Source organism: Simochromis diagramma, unplaced genomic scaffold (assembly GCF_900408965.1).
Source record: "Simochromis diagramma unplaced genomic scaffold, fSimDia1.1 OVJJ01000079.1, whole genome shotgun sequence".
NCBI classification, from domain to species: Eukaryota; Metazoa; Chordata; class Actinopteri; order Cichliformes; family Cichlidae; genus Simochromis; species Simochromis diagramma.
The window spans coordinates 1580998-1608476 of NW_024387075.1; the positions used below are offsets into that span (position 1 = coordinate 1580998).

General features: G+C 40.8%; 2 protein-coding genes across 2 annotated transcripts; both read right to left on the bottom strand.

Annotated features, from left to right (window-relative positions):
- Positions 1–90: 90 nt before the first annotated feature.
- Positions 91–13275, bottom strand: si:ch211-210p4.6 (malignant fibrous histiocytoma-amplified sequence 1). The gene is made up of 10 exons (XM_040045593.1): positions 13217–13275; positions 9566–10439; positions 7379–7676; positions 7084–7270; positions 6799–6992; positions 5998–6497; positions 2248–2405; positions 1981–2155; positions 1348–1415; positions 91–1244 (listed from the first exon to the last, which is right to left on the bottom strand). The coding sequence occupies exons 1-10, from the start codon at positions 13221–13223 to the stop codon at positions 1228–1230; spliced, it is 2478 nt and encodes an 825-aa protein (XP_039901527.1). The 5' UTR covers positions 13224–13275; the 3' UTR covers positions 91–1227.
- A 7353-nt stretch (positions 13276–20628) lies between these two features.
- LOC120742327 (guanylyl cyclase-activating protein 2-like) lies at positions 20629–23037 on the bottom strand. Its single transcript, XM_040045600.1, has 4 exons — positions 22485–23037; positions 22242–22391; positions 21349–21457; positions 20629–21227 (listed from the first exon to the last, which is right to left on the bottom strand). The coding sequence occupies exons 1-4, from the start codon at positions 22689–22691 to the stop codon at positions 21100–21102; spliced, it is 594 nt and encodes a 197-aa protein (XP_039901534.1). The 5' UTR covers positions 22692–23037; the 3' UTR covers positions 20629–21099.
- Between the last annotated feature and the right edge of the window lie 4442 nt (positions 23038–27479).

Genomic DNA, 27479 nt, shown 5'->3' on the forward strand with positions numbered 1-27479 from the left:
ATTAAATTATATATATATATATATATATATATATATATATATATATATATATATATATATATATATATATATATATATAGTTTATGTAGACTTCTATAGCTGCTCAGCACAAAGTTAAAGTGAATGTTGACCAAGGTGCCATGGTCTTATAATTCTGTCCCTCTCGTTTTTAAACAGAGTTACATAGCTGAGATGTAATTTCCTAAAAACATCACCTAAATTTAGAACTTCAGGAGGGTCTTAAGCATTTGCATAAATATTTCTGAAAAACATGTAAGTTGTGTACGTCCAGAAGTTGATCAATTCGATTACCTCATTCTTCACTTGAACAAGTGTCAGATTTACATTTAAGCAGGTTATTTCCAAAACAGAAGACACAAAAATAGACTTCAGACAGTCGATTTCCGTCTTTAGACAGAAGAGAAGAGAAAATTACTGCTATATGACCTATAGGACATTAACTCACTGGGTTCTGTTCTATCTGGATTTAACTCAGACTACACAGTTCAGTTTGCTGTGAGGACTTTTTTTTCATACAGGCACGAGTGACTACAAAAAAGACTACAAAAATATATGATAATCTGACATGTATTTTTTATATGACAGCGACAGTTTATGTAATTAATAACATGTCATTTCTTTTGACTACAGGGGTTTAACAATTAACCATTCTTCGTGACATTTACGAGTAGACCCTGAAGGCAGCATTAGCCAGCACGTAGAAGAGAGTTTTGAGGAACTGATGAAAAACTAGAGAAATACAGGGGTGGCAAGCCTATTTCAGGAGTTTGCAGATGACTGGATTGATTTGGACTATCATATTATTAAAGATCAGCTTAAATGTTTTACATGCAGCAGTTGTAATTTTTCATGTAACACTGTAAGGTCTACAACTTGTCTTCACAAAGAAAAACATAGCTGACAGTCTTCAAGAGCCAGAAGAGGCTGTCATTGTACACATAAACACTGAAACGCTGCATATCAAAAATAGAAATGCAAGTAGTCTTCTGGAGTATTTTTTAAATACATCTATTACAAAACATTTATTACAAAATCAGCCTCAGCCCTGAACCTAATACTTGGTGACACTTTTCCAAATAATACTCATACCAGTCACTAAAAAAGAAGATAAAATTGGCTAGCACAAAAAACATTTTGCCACTAAACATATTGCTTAAGAGGTTGTGATGCTGTGTTTGTCTTCTTTGACGTCATTCTCATCAGTCATCAATGCGAAGTGGCAGCTTTAGAGAAAACACAGTGGTGATTAATAACAATATAAACAATGCACATGTTGTTGTTGTATTTTCCCCTTTATTTTACAGAATAAAGAAGACATCAATTTACCTTTTGGAAAAATGAATTCCGTTCGTCGTGTATGGCCTCCCTGGCAAACTAATTTTTCCTCCTTCACACTGTAAAAAATAAAGAGATATAAACAATAACCAGATGAAAATACATAATGAAACAGGGGGAGGAGAAAAACAAGTTAATTCTAGTTATGTGTGCTATCTGTTACAAGCTAACAGTAATTTGTTTTAGCACCGATGCTAATGGTAAAAGTCTGAGGGCACGGAACATTGGAATTCTGACCATTGCTAGTACATCAGAAGACTTACACACCACTTTCGCCTCATAAAAATCAGAAACAAGCTGCATTTTCATTGTACTGTACAGTTAAAAAATGTATGCAGATGCTTTACAGGCATGGAAGCAAAGCCTAGTCAAATGTAATTCGTTAGTAGTTTAACTAGAAAAATACAACAACCACAAAAACTTCAGTAAACAAGAAATAGGTTTTGTCACAATTATCAATACTGGAGCAGCTGCACAGTATATTCATACACATTTAAAAATGTTGGTTTTGATTAGTCCGCAAGTAACCGAAATATCCCCACAACTCTGAATGCATGTGATTAAACCATAGTCTAGATTCTGAAAAGCCATCAGGGATGAAGTCTTAAGAGATACAACACTTACAGACTGTAAAGGTTGGTGTTGTTCAGTTCCTGCCAGTCCCTCCAGGTAAAATAATGCAGACAGCCTCTCTCTGGACAGGGAGTGTGCACCTGCTGGGTCAGTCCTGGCCACTGCCTTGACAGCACAAACAGCTTGGACATCACTGCCAAGATCAGATCCCACATCTGCCGAAACTCTAAGAAAAGAAATGAGCTACATGTAGTTCTACCGTTGCTGTCGAGCTTTTTTTGGTCCTAAAACAAAAGACACCACAGATTTTTATTTTACCTTCATCCTTCTCAGGTCTTCGGCAGCGTATCTCTATAAAGGGATCTCCATTGTTGTCCCCCTGTCTAAACAGAGCAAGTCTGTTTCCACAGCAGAGGAGACACTGCTCCTTTCCCACCCAGTGAGTCGAGTAAAGAGAGCACGTCTTAATGATCAGTCTAAGGGTTACATGTGGCAACCATGAGAGAAGATTTATGGTTCATGAGGTTTTTGAGTGGAGTAAGAATAAGAAAAAAAAATTGAATTATAAATCAATGAAAACATTGGAAACTGAAGAAATTTACAAAGAAAGTGTAAATGTAAAAGTGTGCCATTATATATATTAAAAAAAAGACACAATACATCTTCTCTCTAGCTTATTGAATGAGCTTTTTGTGGTGCTAGTGGTGTGTGTGAATTTCATTGTACATATTTGAGTCTTTTATATAGACTCTGCCTTGAAAATTGTGAAAACCAACATACAATTGAAAATATATTTATCTTACAGATTGGGGTAGGCAACTCCAGGCCTTAAGTGCTAGTGTCCTGCAGATTTTATATAACACTGTTGTATTGTTTATAATGTTTGCACTTCGTGCTTATTGTCCCTTGGGGTTTGCTGTAGTGGCAGTGGGGCGGGTTACGGAAGTGGAGGTGTGTTATGTTGTACCGAGTGAGTGGTAAATAAAGAAGATGGAGACTCACGAAGCAGTTTAAGAATATATTATTCATAAGTCAAAGAACAGAATATTACATGGTGTCAGAGTAATTCGAACTAAACACCCTTTGACAGCGCGAAATGGATTCGTCGGGAGTTCCTGCACCACGAATGGACTGGGATTCAGCTACTCTTCCCGACGCCTGGCAAAGGTTTGTGCAACATGTGAAGCTAATGTTTAGCAGCCCGCTAAGTGGCAAGCCCGAGGAGACCCAGTGCAGCTATCTTTTCTGTGGGTAGGAGAAAGAGGCAGAGACATTTATAACACATGGCAGCTGTCTGATGAAGAAGCTAAAAGGCTGACCACCTATCTTGACAGGTTTGAACAGTACCTCATGCCGAAAACTAACACCGTTTTTGCCAGATACAAATTTAATGAAAGACTCCAAGGCGAAGGAGAGTCATTCGAACACTTTGTGACAGAGTTAAAGCTACTTGTCAAGCAGTGTGGCTATGTTAACTGTGATGAAATGGTCCAAGACAGGATTGTCTTTGCAACCAGTTTCCCACAAGTCAAAGAAAAGCTGCTGAGCCAAGGGTCAGATTTGACTAGAAAAAGGCATAGACATTGCACGTTCCTATGAAATCGCACAAAACAGGTACTGCTTTCTGCGCCTTCCCTTTGGGATAATATCAGCACAGGACATTTTCCAAAGGAAAATCAATGAGACATATGAAGGGCTCAATGGGGTGGCAGCCATCGTGGATGACATCCTCGTGTTTGGCAAGACAAAGGAGGAACACGACGAGAACCTCCGTGCCATGCTTGAGCGCACAAGGGAGCGAGGAGTGCGTCTCGATCCAGAGAAATGTGTCATAGGGGCCACAGAAGTGAGTTACTTTGGACACAAACTCACCCAGGAGGGCATCCAGCCAGACCCAAAGAAACTACAGGAATTCAAGGACATGCCACCTCCTGAGAATAAGAATGAGCTTGAGACAATTCTTGGAATGCCGAACTACCTGTCCAGATTCGCACCACGACTATCAGAAATGAACGCACCGCTGCGTCAGCTGCTCAAGCAAGACTCTGAGTTCGTCTGGGATCAGAATCATGACAGAGTCTTCCAGCAAATAAAGGATCTCATAACCAGGGAACCAGGCCCCATACTGGCATACTACGACACGACCAAGGAGCTATGCCTACAGGTAGATGCATCAAAGTATGGCTTGGGAGCTGTGTTGATGCAGGACGGACATCCAATAGCATATGCTTCAAAGACACTGACCCCGACAGAGGTTAACTATGCACAGATTGAAAAAGAACTCTTTGCAGTGTTGTTTGGATGCAAGCACTTCCACACCTACATGTACGGCAGAAGAGTTATCGTCGAGTCAGACCACAAGCACATATTGAAGAAGCCAATCTCCGTAGCCCCTGCTCGTCTGCAGCACATGCTGTTACAGCTGCAGAGATACGACATAGAGATTGTGCACCGGCATGGAAAAGACATACCTGTGGCCGACACACTGTCCAGGAAACCATTGCTCGACCAAGACAGCACGCTGAGCAAAGGCATGGAGGATCAGGTCCACTCAGTGATAAACAGCCTCCCAGTAAGTGACCAAAAGCTCTCAGAGATACAGGCTGCGACAGCATGAGACCCGCAGCTCACCCTTCTGAAGTAAACCGTGCATGATGGCTGGCCTGAGGACAGGAAAAAATGCCCCCAAACCCTTTTGGACTTCTGGAATTTCAGAGATGAAATTTCACACTTCCATGGCATCATCTTCAAAGGTGACAAAATCACAGTGCCAACAGCCCTAAGAAACAATATGCTGGAGAGAATCCACACTGGGCACATGGGGATTGAGAGGAGTAAGCAGAGAGCGAGGGACACCCTCTTCTGGCCAGGCATGGGCAAGGACATTGCTGCCACGGTGGAAAACTGTTCCATATGTCAGGAGAGGTGTGCAGCGAACCCTAAAGAACCTCTCATTACACAACAGATTCCTGAGAGACCATGGCAGGCTGTGGCCTCAGACCTCTTCACATGGCGTGGACGAGACTATTTAGTAGTTGTGGACTATTACAGCCACTTCTTTGAGGTCGAAAGGCTATTCTCCACCACCGCAGGGTCCGTCATCAAAAAGCTCATGGCCATATTTGCCAGACACGGTATACCAGAGAAGCTTATTTCAGATAACGGCCCACAGTACAGCTCTTGAGAGTTCAAGGACTTCGCAGTCACATGGGACTTTGTCCACACAACCTCAAGCCCTTTGTACCCACAAAATAATGGCCTTGCTGAAAGAACAGTCAAAACGGCCAAAGCAATTCTGGATAAAGCTCATGCTCAGGGAGTAGATCCCTACCTGTCTCTATTGGAGCAAAGGAACACACCAGTCGACGGCTTCAGATCACCCGCGCAGCTCCTCATGAGTCGATGTCTGCGCTCAGTGCTTCCCATCACCGTATACCAGTTGGTACCCCGCGTCGTAAGCCATTCGGTGGTGCAAAAGACACGGATGGAAAGAGAAGCACCAGAGGCGATACTACAAATGCAGCGCAGAGGGAGCACATCTGCTTTCAGGATGAGTCCAGAAGTTGGAAACCGGCTGTCATCATCCGACCTGCAGAGACTGCAGTCTTTTGTGATCCGCACTGGCGAGGGGCAGACGTCGGCGTAACTGACGACACCTGAGAGGCGCTAAGGCATCACCAGCACCTTCAGCACCAGCACCCGATCTGATAAGCCAGCCTGATAGTGCAACTCAACAACAAGCAGAGCCCTTGTCGCCATCTAGAGACACTGCAACACCAACCATGGACACTAGCCCTGCCCTGACCACCAGATCAGGACGAGTGGTCAAACCAAGGGTCATCCTTGACCTGTGATTGTAAAGCGTGTAGGCGGGGTCAAAACACCTGAATCAAATGATAAGTTCATTACCAGGCCTCTGGAGAACTTCAAGACATGTTGAGGAGGTCATTTAGCAGCTGTGTGGGATCAAGGACACATCTAAAACCTGTAGGACACTGTCACTTGAGGCCTGGAGTTGCCTACCCCTGTTATAAAAGGTGACAAACAATTAAATGTTTTCCAAGCTACCTGTGAAAGAAGCCATGTGGAACCTCAGGAAGGATGTACACATGCACTCTGAGATCATCCTGCTTGTTCTCACCCCATTTCTGACATACTATGAGGTCATCCTTCAGATAGATGGGGAAGAGGCAAGCTCCATCAGGGTCTCTCTTTGACTCCCTGACTGACTCCCAGTGATTTTCTCCTGGGATGAAGTCTGGTGCTTGGGGGTTCATGGGGCTTCTGACAAGAGTTGGGAGGCAAACCTCAAAGTGCTGCAACAGGGTGAGAATTATGCCTTCCTCCTTTTTGTTACCTACTACCTCTCTGACCAAATCATCATCATCTATGACCAGTTTCTCTAACTCCCTCCGGACTAAGATGCGCAGGGCTGCATTGTGCAGGGTGCCTCTGCACCGCAAGTCCTCCACCCAGATGAACCTTTGTTTCATCAGAGCTCCTTCTTGCATGAGTAGGTCTCTTGAGATTCTCTCAAGCTGCTGCACCAGGTCATGTCTCACAATGGTCTGCAATCATAGAAAGCAGTTAGGATAGTAAGTTAGGAGAGTAAAACTGTGGTAACAGTAGTTTAGTGTAGTTTGTAAATTCTGTGGAAATCTTCAGGCAAAGGGATCAAAAGAGTGTAGCTGCTTGTTTGACCGTGGCCAGTGCTATTTTTTGGTCTGGTATTTTTTGTTTGGAATTAAAATTAAAGTGGAAGCGACACTACCAGGAATCTTCACATTAATGCTTGTAAAGGAAACCATTGTACTTCGAAAGGGTAGTGTGTGCATACATAGGTCTGAAAAAAGAAAAACAGCCACTGACCTTGAACATAGAAATGAGGAATGAAGGCTGGATAAACACATGGTCACTTAGTACATCAATATCTTCATACCAAATAATAACCCCAATTCTGTGCAGATATCGCAAGAGGAATTGCAATATGGAGTGGAGGTGCTCTCTGCTCTGTGTTACATGGTTCATTATTAAATCACAGAGTTCTTCAAGTAGAATAATACCTGACATAGAAAATGGATACTTTTTATTACAAAGCAAAAACAACTTCTCCGTGTTACTTAAATAAAGTGCACAGTCATTAACTGGACTTACCATGTTGAGGAATCTGTTCTAGTGTAACAAGGTTTTGGATGGCTTGTTCCACTTCTTCATAACTTTGTGGTAAGATGGTCTCAGAACACAGGAAAGTGCTTTCTGATTGAATGCATTTCAAAATATGACTTCTGAATCTTACAATATCCTGAGTCTTTGTGCAGTCAAGAGTTAGAAGATCCAACACCTGAAGGGAAGGTAAAGGAAAACTGTAAAAGGTTCTGCATCCACAGTAACACCCCACTGGGCCTGTGTGGCATTTAAAATGGTATATTTTAATCATACCAATCATTACCTTCAAACTGTATTCTAAAAGGGAATCAATCTCATCCACTTGATCCATGTAGAGAAATGGGTCTGTATTTTCTTCCAGATTTTTCTTCTGGTACTTTAAAACCATCTTTCTGTTTACCAGCATTATGTTAACCTTCTCATCAATGTCTTTCTTCTTCTCCATTACCTCTTCCAGGTCTCTGCACTGATCACAATGTGTTCCCACAAGCATGACCACTGCATTTGGCACACGTAACTGTATGTTGTTTAACCAGAACCAAATCTGGTCTTTGAAAGACTCTGGGTCTACAGTGCTATAGCTGATAGAAAATCAGAATCATTATTGTCTTTTTTTTTTTTGCTATTGGTCTCTAAGATGCTGGGTGTCATTGGTACTTACACATAATGTCAGAATGCTGCTGCTCAATAACTGGCATACACAAATATTAATTTCACATTTGTCATATCTTGGCTAACTAGCACTAAACTCAATGTATAGTTTTTGTTCAAGTAAATATCAGTAGGGTGGAAGGTGTTTGGTCATAAAGCACATTAAAAAAAAAAACTGTTTCTCGACTGAAAAAGTAGGTTTTTTTTTTTAAGCTGTAAGTACAACATTCATAAACTAAGCGACATATGGCAGCCATGTGAATATTGAATATTGAAAATATCCACTGCTGCTGTCACCTAAATAACTAATACATACATACATACATATATATATTGCAACCACCAAGTACCTGCAGAGGGTCAGGCAAGTCCTGAGGAGTCAGCTGAATGGTAAGAACAAGATCCGGGCCATCAACACGTACGCCCTGCCCGTGATCAGGTACCCTGCTGGGGTAATAGGCTGGCCAAAGGAGGAGATAGAAGCCACTGACATAAAGACAAGAAAGCTCCTTACCATGCATGGAGGGTTTCACCCCAAGTCCAGCACCCTGAGGCTGTACGCTAAGCGGAAGGAAGGGGGCCGGGGACTGGTGAGTGTCAGCACCACAGTCCAGGATGAGACAACGAACATCCAAGAATACATTGGGAAGATGGCCCCAACTGACCGAGTGCTCAGTGAATACCTCAGGCAGCAGAAACCCAAGAAAGAGGAGGGAGACGAGGAACCATCATGGAAGGACAGGCCCCTGCACGGTATGTACCACCGGCAGATAGAGGAGGTGGCTGATATCCAGAAATCCTACCAGTGGCTGGACAAAGCTGGACTGAAAGACAGCACAGAGGCACTAATCATGGCAGCACAAGAACAAGCTCTGAGTACAAGATCCATAGAGGCTGGGGTCTATCACACCAGGCAAGACCCCAGGTGCAGGCTGTGTAAAGATGCCCCAGAGACAATCCAACACATAACAGCAGGGTGCAAGATGCTAGCAGGCAAGGCATACATGGAACGCCATAACCAGGTGGCTGGCATAGTGTACAGGAACATCTGTGCCGAGTATAACCTGGAAGTCCCGAGGTCAAAATGGGAGATGCCCCCAAGGGTGGTGGAGAATGACCGAGCTAAGATCCTGTGGGACTTCCAGATACAGACGGACAAAATGGTGGTGGCTAACCAACCGGACATAGTGGTGGTAGACAAACAGAAGAAGACGGCCGTAGTGATCGATGTAGCGGTTCCGAATGACAGCAATATCAGGAAGAAGGAACACGAGAAGCTGGAGAAATACCAAGGGCTCGGAGAAGAGCTCGAGAGGATGTGGAGGGTGAAGGTAACGGTGGTCCCCGTGGTAATCGGAGCACTAGGTGCGGTGACTCCCAAGCTAGGCGAGTGGCTCCAGCAGATCCCGGGAATAACATCGGAGATCTCTGTCCAGAAGAGCGCAGTCCTGGGAACAGCTAAGATACTGCGCAGGACCCTCAAGCTCCCAGGCCTCTGGTAGAGGACCCGAGCTTGAAGGATAAACCGCCCGCAGGGGCGTGCTGGGTGTTTTTTTTTATATATATAATATATATATATATATATATATATATATATGTCAACTTCCACAGACTTCCCTTGCTTTCTAAAATAAAGGCTGAATATACAATTGCAAAGCATTAAAAAGACTTTCTAGTGAAATAATTTCTTTTAGAAAGATAACTTTTAGATAGCTGGAAGGGCAACAAAAGAACTATAGTCGCATTAGTCATATTATTTGACTATTAGTCATATAATTTAACAAAATAACCATCAAAAAAGAAACAATAATTGTCTCACCTGGCCAAATTGACAGTGAGGATAACAAGTGCTCTTGGTGTGATAAAGATATGATGTGTCAGATAGTACTCCTCCTGCCCTGCAAAGTCCCAGAGAAGGAAGCGGACTTCATGGGTGTACAGCCGAGTGATATCTATTCCTTCCGTCCGATCCTTCACTGCAACTGCCACAGGCTTCCCTTCCCTAAGGCTGTGGCAGAGTGTGGACTTCCCGGCCATGGAAGAGCCCAGAAACATTGCTTTAACTGTCCAGGTAGTGTGAGCATTGGGGTTCTCCTCCATTTGAAGGAAGTAGCTCTGAATGTCCATGACCCCTCCAGCACAGACTTCCTCTGGTGGACACCTTAGTGGATTACACATGGCCTTGAACTTGGTCAGCTCACAGCTACCTTTCTGGAAAAGCTGGGATGGTAGCTCTGTAAGCTGGTTCTTCTCAACCAATAGCTCCCTCAGTTTTGGTAGCCCAACTAGTGGTTCGATGTTTTGCAGGCAGTTTTTGGAAAGGTCCAGGTAAGTAAGACTGGTACACTGGTTTATATCTGAAGGAAGCCTTGCCAGGCGATTGGTGCTGAGTTTTAGGAACTTTAAATTTCTAAGATGTGGGAAGATTCCTTCTGGAATTGATCTGACATTGTTATGATTCATATAGAGTGTCTGTAAATTTTTCAAGTTGCAGATTTCCTGAGAAAACTCGATTATCTTGTTCCTGGACAGATTAAGCTCTGTGATGTTGGTGTTTTTGGAGATGCCGGTGACACGTTTTAGTTTGTTCCTCTGCAAATCCACACTTGTATACAAAGTAACTGGTGCCAGAAGGTCCTGAGGAAGGTACTTCAGTTTTTGTCCTGATAGATCCCATACCTCCCAACTGGTTGCTGTGTTACAAAAATAGGTTAACAACTAGGCACCGTTTCATAAAGCAATTTTACTGACTTGTGTGGTACAACCCTATAAACCATAGACTAGATGCTGGATCTACCTAAAAGCTTTGCAGCCATTTCCTCCATCTCATATATGGTGTTGTGGCTGTGGGCAGGCAGGCAGGAAAAGGACCCAAAATGCAGACTCCAGGAAATGAAATGTAAACTCCAAAACCAGCTTTATTGCTGAACAAGGAAAAAACGAAATAAACTAAAGATACAAATTAACTAGGCAGGTTGACGGACCGAACACAGAGTGAGGCATGATGGAGATCACGACAAGAAGCAAAGGAAAATGAAGACAAATACAAGTGGGGAAAGGGCAAGAGGAAATACCTGGGAACATGGCTGGCACAAATTACACAGACAGCGCAGAGCCATTGCAGCGGGGGCACGGTGTGAAAAGGGGGGAAAGGAAACAAAACGCTTGGACACTGCTAGCACGGGGCGCCTACAGAAACGCAAAGCAGGAGATGAAGCATCGCTGAATATGTTTCCAAACCAACTTCATTCTAAGCCAAAGACTAGAAAATATGGTGAATATGGTGAAATATGGTGGTCTTTCCTTTGGCTTCACCTGCACAAGTGCCGAGGTAGGTCTCCCCTGCAGAATTGGTTTTCCCTTTGTCGGGAGCACGCGCTGGGCTCTCCAAATGACGGACAAACAGTATCCCACATTCTTGATTTTTAGTTCACAAACACTTGTTGTAATAACTAACTACTCCTGACATTTTGGAGATCTTAGCTATTATACAGTAAAGTTACAGTGGGATACAAATAACATCAGGCTGATCCTGCCACGATTTGTTCCCCCTGTCTAAATCACCGACAAACAATATCCCACAGTTGTTTATGTTTTTGAACCCATTTTGCACAGAGAGACATTTTTTGAAAAATGTATTGATAGCAATGTTGAATATTATTACACAGGAAAAAAACAACTACACGTAAAATAATCACATCGTGACGCCTCTGCCTTTCTAAATAGAGGGACAGTAACTCAGTGTTGCCAACTTAGCGACTTTGTCGCTATATTTAGCGAGTTTTCAGGCCCCTTAGCGACTTTTTTTTTCTAAAAAGCGACTAGCGACAAATCTGGCGACTTTTTCTGGTGTTATTGGAGACTTATTTATGATGACTTTTTGACGTGAAAGAGCGTGTTGCTCTTACTCTCAACAAGCAGCGGTGCTGCCGTGGGCACCTCACCCGTGCTAAAGCACTCACGGGCAGAGGATAGTCCTCCCCCAGCTGCAGGAGATGTTCACACCTATGCGTCCAAACTGCAAATGAATCGCGCATGAGCGAAGCCGCTGCTCCCGCACTGACTGTAACGCAGTCAGTTCTTCTTTTACTGTTATGCTGTTTTGTGGATCACAAGGTTTAAAACTACTTATAAACACACACAAAGTAACTCCACCAGAGTGCCTATTTCGGGTCACTTTTGCCGGTCGAAGCCCGGATAAAGGAGCAGGGTTGGAATTGTGACATTAAAAAACAATAATTGCTAAAAGAAATTTAATTTGTAGTTCTAAATAAATTCTAAATGCATTTAGGATGTTTTTTACTCACTTTATGTCTCTTCCACGATGTTATTTCTCTCTCCAACAGCGTAGGTTACAATTATATTAGCATGACCAATTATGCAAATTAGGTGATGACGTCATTAAGCGACTTCTAGCGACTTTTAGGACAGCCAATAGCGATTTTCCTTACTGAGGAGTTGGCAACACTGCAGTAACTGCGTGTGCATATGTAAGCTGTAAAACCTGACGATAGTCAGATTAACAGTATTTTGTCTCTATCTGCTACTCTGCAATTCATCTCATGTAAACGATAACGTGGTGCACAGCATGACGTGAAAAAAGGCACGTACCTTTGACATTGCGTGACGAACTCTGTATTCCTCGTCCACACGTAAACGCAAAAAAGGAGTTTTAAAAAATCGCAGTTTTCAGTGATTCGAAACGCCATTTACGTGTGGACGAAACAGCTGCGTTTTCAAAAATACCTGTGTAGGTGCGGATGTAGCATAAAAGAGTTAGACTTATTTTATTACTACCTGTAATTTATTGCAGATTACTTGCATTTGCTTAATTGTTTACTAGATGTTTGAAGTGTGAAATAAACCGCAATGGAGCAAAATATTGGTGTGTGTGGTTGGAGGATGTGTTAGTGCGTGTGCGTGCATGTGCGTGCGTGCACGGGGCAGCATTTTTCTTGTAAAACAAAGGGGGGCCTAGCAAAAAAACTTTGGGAACCACTGCACTAGAGGTAGGCTGATTGATCCAAATATTCATCATACATTAAAATATGAAAGCTGAGTTTGTATTGTATTAACTAATTATTGTGATTTAGTGGTCATACAAATTTTTGCAGAATTTGCAAATTAATGATATTTCATCTCATAAATCATGACACACTGTTCTCTCCTACATAAGCTGCCTTTATAGGGTATTGTAAAGTATCATATAGCACTACCATACATGTATTTTGGCAAGACAGCTTTTTTTCTTTCTAACACAATGACAACAGTAAAAGTGTTTTTGGAACATGAAAATTCTCTGATGCTAGGGAAGTTCCCTTAAAATTGTCTTCACATCTGTTTTCACAGCCACACAATCTCAGCTTTCTCTAGAATACATTATGGGACAACACCTTGAAAAATGTCTCATTTAACAACTGTCACAGACCTAAACAATATTAGCACTAGAAGTAGAATTCAAGTTACCTACCAGCCATTTGACTGTGGAATTCTTCTCATGCAATTGAAGGACGGTTTACTTCTTGAGCGTTTATATCAGGAAGTGAACAGCTCTGACTGTTCAGCACACTTCCTGATTCTGAGGCAAACAGGTCACTGATGATTAATATCCCTCTCACTCACTTACAAAACCTTACCGTAAATGGACTGATTCTTTCTTGTATAGCATTTTCTACTCTCCTAAAGTACTCAAAGCGCTCTATACAACACAGGTAGGAATCGAACCACCAACCACCCCACACTGTGCAGTGCGTGTGCGATTATGCTTGTGGATCATACCTTATGCATTTATAACACATTTGAGATTTCTTCCCTATATGTACAACACTAACCAGTGGCATCATATAAATATTTTTAAACAGGATTTTTGTTTCAGCTGACAGCATCTATGACACACAATCCAAAGACAGTGAAAGTTACAGGTCTGTTGCACTTAACTATAGTAACAGAGCTCATAGTGTGTAAAGGAGGTAGCTTTTGAATACAGAGCACATTGAAACATTGTGTGTTTTAAGGTCATATGAGGGTTTTAGGAAGGCTGCTAAACAGAGAGGGCTTATTGCTCATTACACACAGCAGAAAAAGGGAAGTTAACTGATAATAGTATGCAATCACCTTAGCTGAGTTGATTAACCCTTTAAGACCTACCATAGAACCAAGTCCGCCAGATCTTATATTATATTTTTACATGCTGTAGTGCCATTTTTGGGAGCATTTCAAGTTGCTATACATCAATACAACCATTATAACCCAAACTTTAATAATATGTTTGCATTAAGTGCATAGTAACTACATAAATTGCAAAAAATGCAATAAACTACAAAAAATTTGAAAATTGTTTTTGTTTTTTAACATATATTTCTAGTTAGAGAAATTTAAGAGGCTTATCCCTCAAAACTGTAAATACAAAAATGTTGCACAAAATAGTTTCCCACCACAGGATCTTTATTTTGAGTATCTTCATAGTTTTATTTTTGAAATACACCAATTTTTATATACTGCAGGAAAAACGAAAATAAATATTATAATGCAAATTTGCAAAAAAAACAGCATATGCATCAAAATAAACAATTTCCAGCAGTGTAATTTGAGTTCTAAGCATCCCAGAAATGATACAGAAAGTCATAAAGTCAAAGATAACTTTTAAAAACACCAGTATAGGCTTATGAGGCCCTGAAGTTGAAAAAACCCCCTACATTTCCGTGAAAATGATGTCACTTCCGGTTTCGGACAGGTAATGGCGGACATGCGATAGTTCGCGCTGACGTCTATTCCAACGTAGGAAGTGTTATGAACAGCTGATCGGATCGGCAAAGCCTGTGTCTGGAATATTATGTTTTTGTTGCTGCAAGTGCTTTTTATGCACTTTTTGCAAGGCTATATGTGGAAGGAAACCGTGACCTAGGACAAGCTGATGGCATAAGATGTAAGTACAACTCCTTAGGTTTCATATGCAAAAAAAATTATTGCGCTAGCTTACGTGATTCCAGTTCTACCGGGATTTAAAAATAGTTATGCAAAATGGAGCATGCCTGCTCTGACCGGCTTTAAAGGGTTAAATTAGGTTCTTTACAGAGGTGGGAACAGTAAGTTGCGGTTGCAGCACTTCAGCATCCAGCTAGCCTTACTGAAGAGGAGCTAGCATAAAGGGTGGTAAGTAAATTCAAATGCAACATTTCTGTCAGCTCAACAAACATCAGCAAATACACAAACTGTTAGCTTAACCCTTATGCTTCAGTCCCACACATTAATACAAATGCCTCTCCTAATGAGGATACAATCTTTGTTTTAATTTTTATGTATAAACACAAAAATGACAACACAAAGCAAGGATAAAACCAGGCTAAAGTGCTATAAAGTGATTCCCACAGAGTACTCTAGAAACATGTACATTTGTGACCTGGTCTATAGTTCAGGGTCTGACTGCTCAGCTGGTTTAGGCATTCACTCAGTTTTAACATCCTTCTGGGCTCTTGGCTTACATTGTGTTAGTGTAACTTCGTGCATTCGGTCTGTGCAGGTGCTTGTCAAGAGTCGAAGTTGTGTTAGCAGTGTTATACATTTGTTTGTGTCCTGGATGCAGTTTGTGTTTTACTATCTTTAGCATTTAACTAGCACTACAGAAGCAGAAAAAGAGCAAAGAGCAGAAGATAATGGATGCTTTAGTCAAAGTCAAAGTCAAAGTCAACTTTATTGTCAATTCTGCCACATGTACAGGACATACAGAGAATAGAAACTTCGTTACTCTCAATCCCTAGATAAAATAGAAAATGAACATTTAAATATAAGAGTGATTAAAAATGCAAGTAAAATATTTTAAAGTAAAAAAAATTAAATAAAATTAAATAATATAATACAATTTTACATATAACAAGAAAGCTATACAATATACAATATAAGGGTAAATGACATTGAGTGCAAACCAGGCAGAGTAGTGCAAATGGGCAAATAGTGCAAATGGAGATTTAGTAATGTACGGTAAGAGATAGTGTAACAACAAAGTCTTATGAGGTAATGGCAGTCCAATGCTCCACAAAGTGACTGGTAACTGGTGCAGGCCAGTGAGTGAGTCAGAGAGTGTATGTGTGTGAGTGTGTGTGACAGAGTTCAGTGAGACCGTGGAGGAGAGAGGGGAGAGGGGGCAGAATCGGGAGGGAGTTAAGCTTCCTGACAGCCTGATGGATGAAGCTGTCCTTCAGCCTGCTGGTCCTGGCCTGGAGACTCCGCAGTCTCCTCCCCGACGGCAGCAGCTTGAAGAAGCTTTGCATTGGGTGCGTGGGATCAGCCGCTATGCAAAGGGCTTTTTTAGTGAGACGGGTGCTGTAAATGTCCTGGAGGGAGGGGAGAGAGACACCAATGATCCTCTCTGCAGCTCTCACTATGCGTTGGAGGGTTCTATGACAGGACGCATTGCAGGCTCCAAACCACACAGTGATGCAGCTCGACAGGATGCTCTCGATGGTGCCTCTGTAGAAAGTGTGCATGATGGGGGCTGGTGCTCCTGCTCTTCTTAGTTTGCGGAGAAAGAAGAGACGCTGCTGTGATTTCTTGGCCAGTGCTGTGGTGTTGTACGTCCAGGAGAGATCCTCTGTGATGTGCACACCCAAGAACTTGGTGCTGCTCACTCTCTCCACAGACGCTCCGTCAATGGTCAGAGGAGCATGTTGGGTGTGCATTCTCCTGAAGTCCACAACAATCTCCTTTGTCTTCTCCACATTCAGAGAGAGATTGTTGTCAGCACACCACGTGGCCAGGCGTCTCACCTCACTTCTGTAGTCGGTCTCATCCCTGTTGCTAATGAGACCCACCACCGTTGTGTCGTCCGCAAACTTGATGAAGAGGTTGGAGCTGTATGATGGAGTGCAGTCATGGGTCAGCAGAGTGAAGAGGAGGGGGCTCAGCACACATCCCTGCGGGGCCCCCGTGTTTAAAATGATGGTGCTGGATGTGTTACTGCCGACCCGTACTGCTTGAGGTCTTCCGGTGAGGAAATCCAACAGCCAGTTGCACAGTGAGGTGTTGAGCCCCAGCTGGACCAGTTTTTGGGTGAGCTGTTGGGGGATTATAGTGTTGAATGCTGAACTGAAATCTATGAACAGCATTCGAACATATGAGTCTTTATTGTCCAGGTGTGTGAGTGCTGAGTGGAGTGCAGTGGAGATGGCATCATCGGTTGAGCGGTTGGGCCGATACGCAAACTGGAAGGGATCCAGGGAGGGGGGCAGGACAGTCTTGATGTGTTGCATGACTAGTCGTTCGAAGCACTTCATCAGGATGGGAGTAAGTGCAACAGGACGGTAGTCATTAAAGCAGGAGGGAGATGACTTTTTTGGAACCGGAATGATTGTGGTGGCTTTAAAACATGTGGGGACGACAGCCTGGATGAGTGATATGTTGAAGATGTCTGTGAAGACATCAGTGAGTTCCACTGCACAGTCTCTCAGTACACGACCAGGAATGTTGTCAGGACCCGGAGCTTTACGTGCATTGATCCTGCTGAGGGATCTCCTCACGCTGTCCGGGGACAGGGTCATCACCTGGTCACCAGGAGGGGGTGGAGTCTTCTGTGCAGTGGTGCTGTTTTGGACTTCAAAGCGAGCAAAGAAAGTGTTCAGCTCGTTCAGCAGGGGGATAGTGCTATCACAGGTCTGTGGTGGGGGCTTGTAATCTGTGATGGTCTGAATGCCCCGCCACAGGCTCCGTGAGTCTCTGCTGTCTTTGAAGTGATGCGATATTTTCCTGGAGTACTGTCTCTTAGCCTCTCTGATGCCACGGGAAAGGTTGGCCCTAGCTGTCCTCAGGCTTGCCTCGTCTCCATCTCTGAAGGCAACATTCCGAGCTTTCAGCAGCCTGTAGACCTCTCCTGTCATCCATGGTTTTTGATTGGCCCGGACAGTTATGGTTTTCGTGACTGTTACATCCTCAATACACTTGTTGATGTAGGCAGTAACAGTCTCTGCGTACTCCTGGAGGTCAGTGGTGTTGTTATAGGTGGCAGCCTGCTTAAACATGTTCCAGTCTGTGGTGTTGAAGCAGTCCTGTAAAGCCTCTGAAGACCCTTCTGGCCACACTTTTATCTGCTTACGAACCGGTTTGGTGACTTTAACGAGCGGTCTGTAGGCAGGCATTAGCATGACAGTGATATGGTCTGAGGCGCCGAGGTGGGGGAGGGGAAAAGCTTTGTAAGCTCCTCTCTGGGTGGTGTAAACAAAGTCCAGTGTGTTATTTCCCCTTGTTGGAAAGTCAATGTGTTGTTGTATTTTTGGAAACACGCACTTTAAGTCTGCATGATTGAAATCCCCAGCCAGGATGAGAAAAGCATCAGGATGGGCTGTCTGCTGCTCACTGATGTGCTGGTACAGTTCATTCAGTGCCTCATTCCTGTTGTTGACATTGGAGGAGGGAGGGATGTACACAGCGCACAGTAGTATGGCTGTATATTCCCTCGGTAGATAGAATGGCCGGCACTTAATAACCATTAACTCCAGCACTGGTGAGCAGTGTTTGCAGACCGCAACAGCATCGCGACACCAGGCATCATTGATGTAAACACAAAGTCCTCCCCCGCGGGTCTTACCTCCCGCGACGATGACTCTGTCAGCACGGTAGCATGTTAGCTGGTCGAGCTGAATGGCGCGGTCCGGGACACTGTCGCTGAGCCATGTTTCCGTGAACACAAAAGCACAGCAGTCCTTTACATTCCTTTGAGATGAACGTAGCAGTCGGATGTCGTCCAGTTTATTTTCTAGCGAGCGTACGTTGGCCAGAACGATAGAGGGGATGGCGGGTTTGTGTGGGCTAGCCGCTAGCCTAGCTCGGATGCCACCGCGCTTACCCCTCTTCTGCTTCCTCTCACACCGCTTGAGGCGCATCCATTGTGGGCGAAGTGCGGGAGTGGGGGTCGGTGATTTAGTAGGCCTTCGGAGCAGACCCAGATCTTTCAGCTTCTCGGTGTCCACAGAGTTTAACTTAAAAAGTTTGTTTCTGCCGATGTCGAGAAGAAGTGTTCGGGCATATCCTCGCTTGCACACAGATAGACGCGACAAAGTCTTACAAAAACACTGCAACTTACAGGACGAAAAACACGAAAAAGTAGTTTGTTCGGGAGAGAGAGAAGCCGCTGCGTGTGCACGCGCCGCCATCTTGGAAAACTTTAACTGGAGCCATGCAAATACAACCAAACGTAGCCATCTGTTGTGCTGCCTGTAAATACAGTTGCTACATTTTGCTTTTAGGAAATGTAAATATAATATTGTTTCATTCCCAAAGATAGCAAGAGTTAGCAGATAGAGAGGACAAAAGACAATGATGTAAGATTGTGTTCAAGGTTAAAGTCTTACATGCCTGATATATGTCTTTGACAATCAGTTAAGGTTAAGAATTGCGTTAAATTCATAGTTTGTGTGAGAATAATGCGTAAGAGTGCAGACTCTAGAATGAGTGTCTTCTCAGTTTTGCAGTTTTATAGAAAAGATTGAAGCAATGGATTGATTTGGTATCTATTTTGGAAGATCAGGTCAATTCACATACTAAATTAGTTTTTCCATTATCATGTGTAAAATTTAAAACAGAATGTTTTGTGACAACAGCCCAAAAAAGCCACAAGCAGATCCACCTCCTGTTGCGTTACTCCATGGCGCTAGTCATAATGCCTCTGCTAACACACTAAGACCTCCACCAAGGATTCCATACTCATCTCATTCTCCCATCTGCCCTTCTGCCCATCGTGACTCTCTTGGAACTGGACAACTCTCCCCCCTCGGTTCATTTCCCAGGATACTCTCACGGACACAGCGACCAGGATTCAACAGACTGTGTTCCTCTCGTGTAGCATTCTTTGGCCTCGTTACCTTCCTCGTTTCTCGGCCGTTTGTGAATGTTATAGGTTGGGTCATGTTCTAAGTCTTGAATTTCTGTTTTTGTTCATAAAACCTGTAAATAGTTCTTCTAGTCCATTGAGTCTGCTTTTGGGTCCAACGCTCTCATTTTGACCAGTTCATGACAACTACTTTGCAATTTGTTCATTTTTTCTGTCTCAATAAAGAGTGCCAATCAAAGACAACACTTTAGTATTTAGGATACTTGATTTAAAAAAAAATCACACAAATCACAGGTTGTATTTTTTTATTTTTTACTTTCTCTCTCTCTCTCTCTCTCTCTTTTTAAAATTTTTTTTATCCACTTTAAATCCCAACTTGTAATGAGACTTGGTAAGAGGACTGCAGTTCACCTTTAGATGGCACCATTGATCTTCACAACATAAACTAGTGGATCTCTGCACACAGAACAGGTTTATACATGTTGGATATATACAGCATGGCAGAATGACTTATTTATCTTATGTTTTTGTTTTTCTTAAAGAAAATAAAATATTTCTGTACTGCACTTTCATTGATATGCACAATAATCATGTAGTTATCAAAAATAAAAATAATTTTTTTTCAAATGATTCAATAATTACATCATTATTTACAGCATAAACTTTATAAAAAGAAGGCTGTACTTGTCTCTCTCTCTCTCTCTCTCTCTCTCTCTCTCTCTCTTTTTTAAATTTTTTTTTATCCACTTTAAATCCCAACTTGTAATGAGAGGACTGCAGTTCACCTTTAGATGGCACCATTGATCTTCACAACATAAACTAGTGGATCTCTGCACACAGAACAGGTTTATACATGTTGGATATATACAGCATGGCAGAATGACTTATTTATCTTATGTTTTTGTTTTTCTTAAAGAAAATAAAATATTTCTGTACTGCACTTTCATTGATATGCACAATAATCATGTAGTTATCAAAAATAAAAATAATATTTGTTTCAAATGATTCAATAATTACATCATTATTTACAGCATAAACTTTATAAAAAGAAGGCTGTACTTGTCTCTCTCGCTCTCTATCTCTCTCTCTATATATGTGTGTGTGTGTATGTATGAGTTATTAAAGCTGTTTCAAATCATTTCAAATAATGTATACAGTGTATGAAGAACAAAAAGAGCATATTATAATGACAGCACCAATGAAGTTGAGGGAAGATGATGGCTGAGGGAGTTAAAGTTAGGCCACATGGTATAGAAAAAAGGTGGACAAACAGAGCTAAACATGCAGCTTTGAGGTTTTTGGTACCTCTGCATTAAAGTAGGTGGGGCAGAAATACAGAACTATGACTCTAGATCCCATTCTGCAATCCCATAACCATCCAGGAGAGCTCTTATATGTCAAGTATAGAGATTGCTTAGAGAAAAGATATTTTCTACCTTACAGTAAGACCAAAAGCGAATCTAATTCCATTTCATAAACAAGGACCCTTGATAATAGTCAAGATTGTTCTCTCTGGGAAAAGCTGCTTGGACAGTTCAGAAATGTGCACTCTTTCTCCTTTGGTCCATCATCCATCTGGCAGGGTTCATGTCCAGCTTTAAAATATTAAGCAGCCAGGGGTCCTGCTGTGCACCTCTAATGAATTCTTCCATGCTCACAGTACCTGTAAAACACAAGAAACAGCAAAACCCGACTCATTTTCTCACCTTTTCACCATTTCCACTCTTGTCCTATCTACATTTGCATTCACTGCAAATTAATTATCATTATTAAAAAATGCTCACCATCCCCATCAGTATCAACAGCTGCTAATATTCGATCAACAACCTCATCGACAGTAAGATAGGAATCACTTGTGTTGTTCTTGGAGATTTTCTTAACCCGATAGATGCTCTGGATAAAAGCAATGATTTTTATAAAATAAGAAAATATATAGTTAGGTCTTAGGAATTTTAGTACACATCGTTATGTAAATAAAACAATAATTAAGGCAATAATAATAATGATAGCAGAAATCAATACAATATTGAACTGAAGATTTGGAAATGAGCAGAATAAGAGACAAAGAAATTCATTTATTAACTGGAAATATTATGGGCATCACATAAATAACAGCATCACCAGAAGCCATTACATTCTTCATCAGAAATAGAAATGTCCAATAGTTAAAATTCATTCTTAAAAAAAATATCTTAAAAATTTTCTTTTTCTCTCTTTCCATTGTCCTTAGCTTCTGAAATACAAAAATACAGAATATGAGACTTATCAGGCTAAACATATAACACAGTTTAATTATCACATATTTAGAGTTACAGACTACCATAAGTAATTTGAAATGTATATTTGGTAGAGTCACGTTTGGTTAAAAAAAAAGGTTTGTTGTCTTTTTTTGTACTTATATTCTCAGCACTTACTCTGTTAGGAAATACAGTGAAATCCCAAAGATACAGTGCTTTTAAAGCATTTGCATACTCTCTAAAGCACTTGACAGTAAAAGCAAATATTAGGAACTTTGCTAGGGAAGTACATATCAAAGACCACAGCTTGTTAAGTATATGTAAACGCTATCATAGACAAAATGTAAAAAATAAATACACTGAGATGCATCATTCTGAACATAAAATTTCTATTTTATAAAAAGAAAATATTTTTCCTTTGGTTCACATTTAGGACTTACATCGATTATTGACCGTAGTTCATTCCTGTCCACGTATCCATTTCCATCTTTGTCGTACACCTTGAATGACCAGCGCAGTTTATGCTCCAGGTCTCCCCGGAAAACAAGATTTAGTGCTGCCACAAACTCAAGGAAATCAATTGTATTGTCCTAAAAGAGAGGTTAGATGAGAACATTTTGGTTACTTTATCACATTTCATGATATGACTGTAAGCCAGGCTGTAGCAGGTTTCATTCTCTCACCCCATTTTTATCAAATGCTCGAAACATGTTCTCTGCATAATCAGAAGCTTCTCCTGTAGCTTCCACACCAAAGAAACGCTTAAACTCATGCAGAAAAAGTAATCCACTCGGGCATTCCAAAATAAACTTTTTGTACATATCCTGAATGATTTTAATGTCTATCTGCTCAGTGCTCTCTGTTTGCTGCGTCTGCCCCATGTCTGTCATGTAATTCAGTCCATAGTCCTGAAACCTTTCTGTACAGCTTCCACGACGAGTTGGACAGATTTAAAATGGACGTCTGACACTCTTAGGTGTTTTTTTTATAACCCGCTAGAATCACAGAGCTCTACTTTCTTTATGGGGCAGGTGATTAGTGGCCTTGGGATTACTGTGGTAATACGTTGCTAGGGTTTCCTCTTGCTGAGTTAATTAGGTTTGTAGCTAATTGTGGGCCTAGGCCAAACTCACAAGAGCAACACCAGTGATATTCCAACATTAACATCAAAGGTGTGTGCATTCAGATTGGCATACAGTACGCTGGTGTCTGTAAAAAGAACAAAAATAAATCAGCGAATATTAGTGTAATAGCAATAGATGGGAGTTAAATAGCAAGGGACAAAGGACACATCTTGTCTTTTTTTCAAATGTATTAATTTATAAATAAAGAAATGAAAAAAGAAAGTCAAAAGCTTGCACAATTTGGTTCAATGAGGCAAAAACAATGCAACAAAGAGATATACAAGCTGAAATGCAATATTAGCCACAATGGGAAGTTTGAAGCTTGAACTTTGGTCATCTGTACTTCCCAAACACAGTGTGTTGTTAAAAATCATGACCAACATTGCTGGTACTCCTGCCCTTATTTTTGGACTCCGGGCTCAAATTGTTTTCCGAAAACAACCAATTTTCAACCTTTCAAATGTCGTTGTTGAGTGATTTTCAAATGAATAACTTCAAATTTACACTTATTTATCTCTGTAGTCTTTTTCAAACTATAAAGAAATAGATAGATGTGCTGCTTTGTTACATAAATTCTTTTGCAGATTTGCTGAGCAGTTTAGGTTTTGTCACATTAATTTGCAGACAATAGCAGAACAACGACCCAAAGGAGATCCTTCAAGATATATTATTTTCCTTTTTACTGTTTCAATTATTAACCAAATAGCCAAATCATTTCCAGCAGCAGACTCAGCTGCAGTTCACGCTTGCACTTTTCATGCGAGAGGAATCACCAAAGGTTTGTTCTAAAGCTCCTATACAGACATATAGCTTCGGCTGACTCTAAAGCTGACTTACGTGTTCATGTAACTGCTGACTGGGTCATGTTCACGTGGCAATCCTTAACCAGTGCTTCTTTTCTATTTAGAAAAAAGAAGCTAAGCAACTAAGACGCTTTAGGTCATCTTATAGATTGCATTAGCACCACAGGCTAGAGAGCCAAATCCTATAGAGTGAAAACATCCCTAAATGTGTCCAAGTTTGCCATTAGTATGTTGCATCATTTTAAGAATAGCTTAAAATTATTTGTTTGATGCTTAATAATTCTGTTAAAACATAAGCAATACAAAGCAAGAACTACTTACATAGTTGCTAGGGATTATTTGTAATATTCTGTATCTCTTATTCTCTGTCTTATTATATGTTTTTAAGTAATTCTCCTTTTATTTTGAGTTTTTTCTTTCTCTGTTTTTAGTACTTCTAAGATTGTAAAATATTGTGACAGGGTTGTGGTCTCTGGCTCTACTGCATTGGAGGGGTGGTATGATAAGCTCATGGGATGGTCCTGAGAGGTCGGAAGGGACAGGTGAGATGGAGACAACTAATGAACTCTGCCCCTTTTTAGTATTTGGAGTCGGGAAGGAGGAGTGTGTTGTGTGGGAAAACCTGTTTCCCAGTTGAACATAAGGTGCAGAACCAGTGGATAGTGCTGTTTCAAATTAAAAGTGCTATGACTGACACTCAAACGCCGGTGTGGGTCCTGATCCTTTCACAAACATTTTGTATATTTTCCTTGACTATAGCTACTGAGAAGTATGTCTGAAACCTCAGCGTGAAGTGACTTCTCACTTAAATTGTCATTTTAGGGCCCTGTTAGATGATATTACACACTGTCAGTCAGTTTTTAACTGCAAAGCATGAGCAGTAACTATTGACTTTCTGGAGTTTTTTAAAGTGTACACTATAAAAAAATTGTAATAAAAGTAGTTTACTGTGTATTTTACAGTTTTGTACTATTCTTTTAGAATATCATTAAATTTACATAAATAGACTGTGATTTTACATTTCAAATGTAAATTAACGTAAAATCACTGTAAATCTAATAAAACATATTTTTCTTGTTTTTTAAATGTATTTGTCTGTACATATGCATATTTAGATTGTTAAAATACATTCACAAATGTATCATAATTTCACAAATATTTGTCCGTTATTTGAAAGATTGAACTGTTAAATTCAAATGTAATGCTATGGAAAAGTATATAACATGATTCTTATAAACTTTTTTTACATCAAATAATAATAATTATTATTATTGCTATTTAGGGCGATCGTGGCTCAAGACTCTCGGTCGTTGTGTCCTTGGGCAAGACACTTCACCTACCACCTACTGGTGATGGCCAGAGGGGAATTATAAAGTGTAATTGTAAAGCGCTTTGAGGGTCTCAAAAAGCGCTATATGATGCAATCCATTATTATTTAAACCAACTGTTAACTGTATATTTCTGTACATTTAAGTATTATTATTCATATTGCCGCATTCATTGACCTTGTTTACAGGTAATTTCATTGTTTAATCACATTAAAATGTTCCTAATTTAATGTTTAAAAGCACTTGAAAAAGGCAAAATCCCATGTAAAATTAGGGCAACAAACTGTATTGTCATTACTGAAAATAACCGTATTTTCGTGTGAAAGTTATTTTCTGGTATTATTTTGGCGCCCCAGCTGCCGGAATACTACTGTTTTTTTAGGATTTTTTTTTTTTACGGTGTACCCTGAATCATTTCTTCTTCTTCTTCTTCTTCTTCTTCTTCTTCTTCTTCTTCTTCTTCTTGAAATAATAAAAATGTGAATTTTGATTAAAAAGCTTTCAGAAAAATAAAAATGTTTTTGTATTGTATCTTGAATCCTTTCCAGCATATACAAGCGGACACAAGTCCAGTTGCTTTTCATTTGTATTGCAGGAAAAGTGGCATTGATAAGCAGTGTTTAATCGTGTTTTCAATCACAATGAGGTGGTATTAAATGCATCATCTGCCCAAGATCACTGATGTAACTTGGAATTCCCTTTTTGCTGATGTCTCACTTGTTACCTGGCAGTTTAACAGTGTGATCCACACTTAAATCCCTGAGATCTGATTAGAGGTTACTCTAGATTATCACACAGGTCCAAAAGAAAAATATGTTCACTTGCTATGTGTAACTGCATGTATCAATCGTCAATCATGATATGTATTTTTGTGTTATGTATTTCTGTCTGTTAACCATAGCAGTTCTCAAAGTTGCAGCAAAAGGTTATTGTATTTTAGTTGTTTTAATGCTCATTTGGACTGCATCAAAAGGGAAGGTTGTAGGAGAAGGAAGACAACCATCCATACAACTTTCTCCATATTTAACATGCTGCTGCCTTTCCATATGTTTTAAATTCAGATCATCACTGCTTCATCGCTGGCTTGAATCTTTAAGAGGTCAGTGGCTTCTTCTTTTGTTGATCTGATTATGTTGTTGTGTTAGACTTTATCTGCAAATCCCTTTTTGCACTGAGATTAGCATACTTCCCCAACGTGCAACAGGGACAGACTCTGGCAGTGACTCTGAAAGTGGATTTCAGTACATGCTATTGTTACACGGGGAATGCAATTTTTAATTTTCTATTTATTTATTGTATTTATTTATTACATTGGCTGTGTTCTTCTTTAATTGTTTTATTTTTTTTGTGTAGACAGATTAAGAAATAAAAGTAATCAAAATCCTAATTAAAATTATGCATCCCTAAACTTGCTCCAAACTCTTTGCCATTTTGACTGGATGTTACGGTCGCTGACCTCTAGTGGCTCTCCCTCTGTGGAAGAGTTTTTTTCTCCTTTTTCTTGTGTTGCAGGTCTGCCTCATGAGCCACAATTGAGGTGTGTTCCAGCTCGTCAGCCACGGCATATAGTCTGCCATCCTAAACTGCCACACCCCTGCCACTTCCCCCATTTTTGCCAGAGCTGTGAGCTATAGTGTTTTGGGCAGCAGGCCTGTGTGCACCACTATGTCTGATGTAATCATGTCAAAGACTTTACTGACTCTGTTTTATCCATCCTTCCATTTTCTACTGCTTATCTGGGTTCAGGTCACAGAGACATGCAGTCTAAGGAGAAAAGCTCAGACTCCCCTCACCACAGTCACCTCTTTCAGGTCATCTGGGGGCACACTGAGCCAAGCCAGCCAAGATAATCTCTCCAGTCAGATGCCCGAACCACCTCATCTGCCTCCTTTTCTATTTCTACAAGAGAGCAAATGCATTTAAATACTAAAAACTAGAGTAACACATTCATTTGGTAGCTACTAGAACAAAACAAAAAATTATTTCAACAATATGACACTTTGCTCTTACACTCCTTTCTCTGTAAAGAAATATGAAATGTGCCTTTCTAGAGTCTTTTTGTTCAGTTGTTATATGCCTGTTTCCATTAAATGTTGGGTACAGTGTGTAGTTAGACTTATAAACTAAAATCCACTACTGAGTACCTATATTACAGATCATCAGAAGATAAAGAAAACTGAATATGTGAAATAAATACATTTTAATGATTCTTGTTGTTGTTCTCTACCAACCACCAGAGGGCGCAGTGCCTCTGTCGCTCCCATCATGATGTCATTATAACTGAATGAGTAATGGCGCCTAAAGAGTCCTCTCTCTTTTTTCTTTCTTTGTTGTAGAAGCACAGTATGTCAGTAAATGGAAAAGCGTGCCTATGAACAATTTTTATAATTGGAAATTTCATCCCCCTAACTACATATTTGTGC

Excerpts from the sequence above, each read along its gene's own strand:
- si:ch211-210p4.6 (XM_040045593.1), bottom strand. Across the intron at positions 7,271-7,378 it reads TTTTAGAATACAGTTTGAAG|GTGTTGGATCTTCTAACTCT; the intron begins GTAATGATTGGT and ends CCTTCCCTTCAG. Across the intron at positions 2,156-2,247 it reads AAGACCTGAGAAGGATGAAG|AGTTTCGGCAGATGTGGGAT; the intron begins GTAAAATAAAAA and ends TTCTTTTCTTAG.
- LOC120742327 (XM_040045600.1), bottom strand. The coding sequence starts at position 22,691 with ATGACAGACATGGGGCAGACGCAGCAAACAGAGAGCACTGAGCAGATA. Across the intron at positions 22,392-22,484 it reads GAGCATTTGATAAAAATGGG|GACAATACAATTGATTTCCT; the intron begins GTGAGAGAATGA and ends CCTCTCTTTTAG. Across the intron at positions 21,458-22,241 it reads AACTACGGTCAATAATCGAT|AGCATCTATCGGGTTAAGAA; the intron begins GTAAGTCCTAAA and ends GCTTTTATCCAG.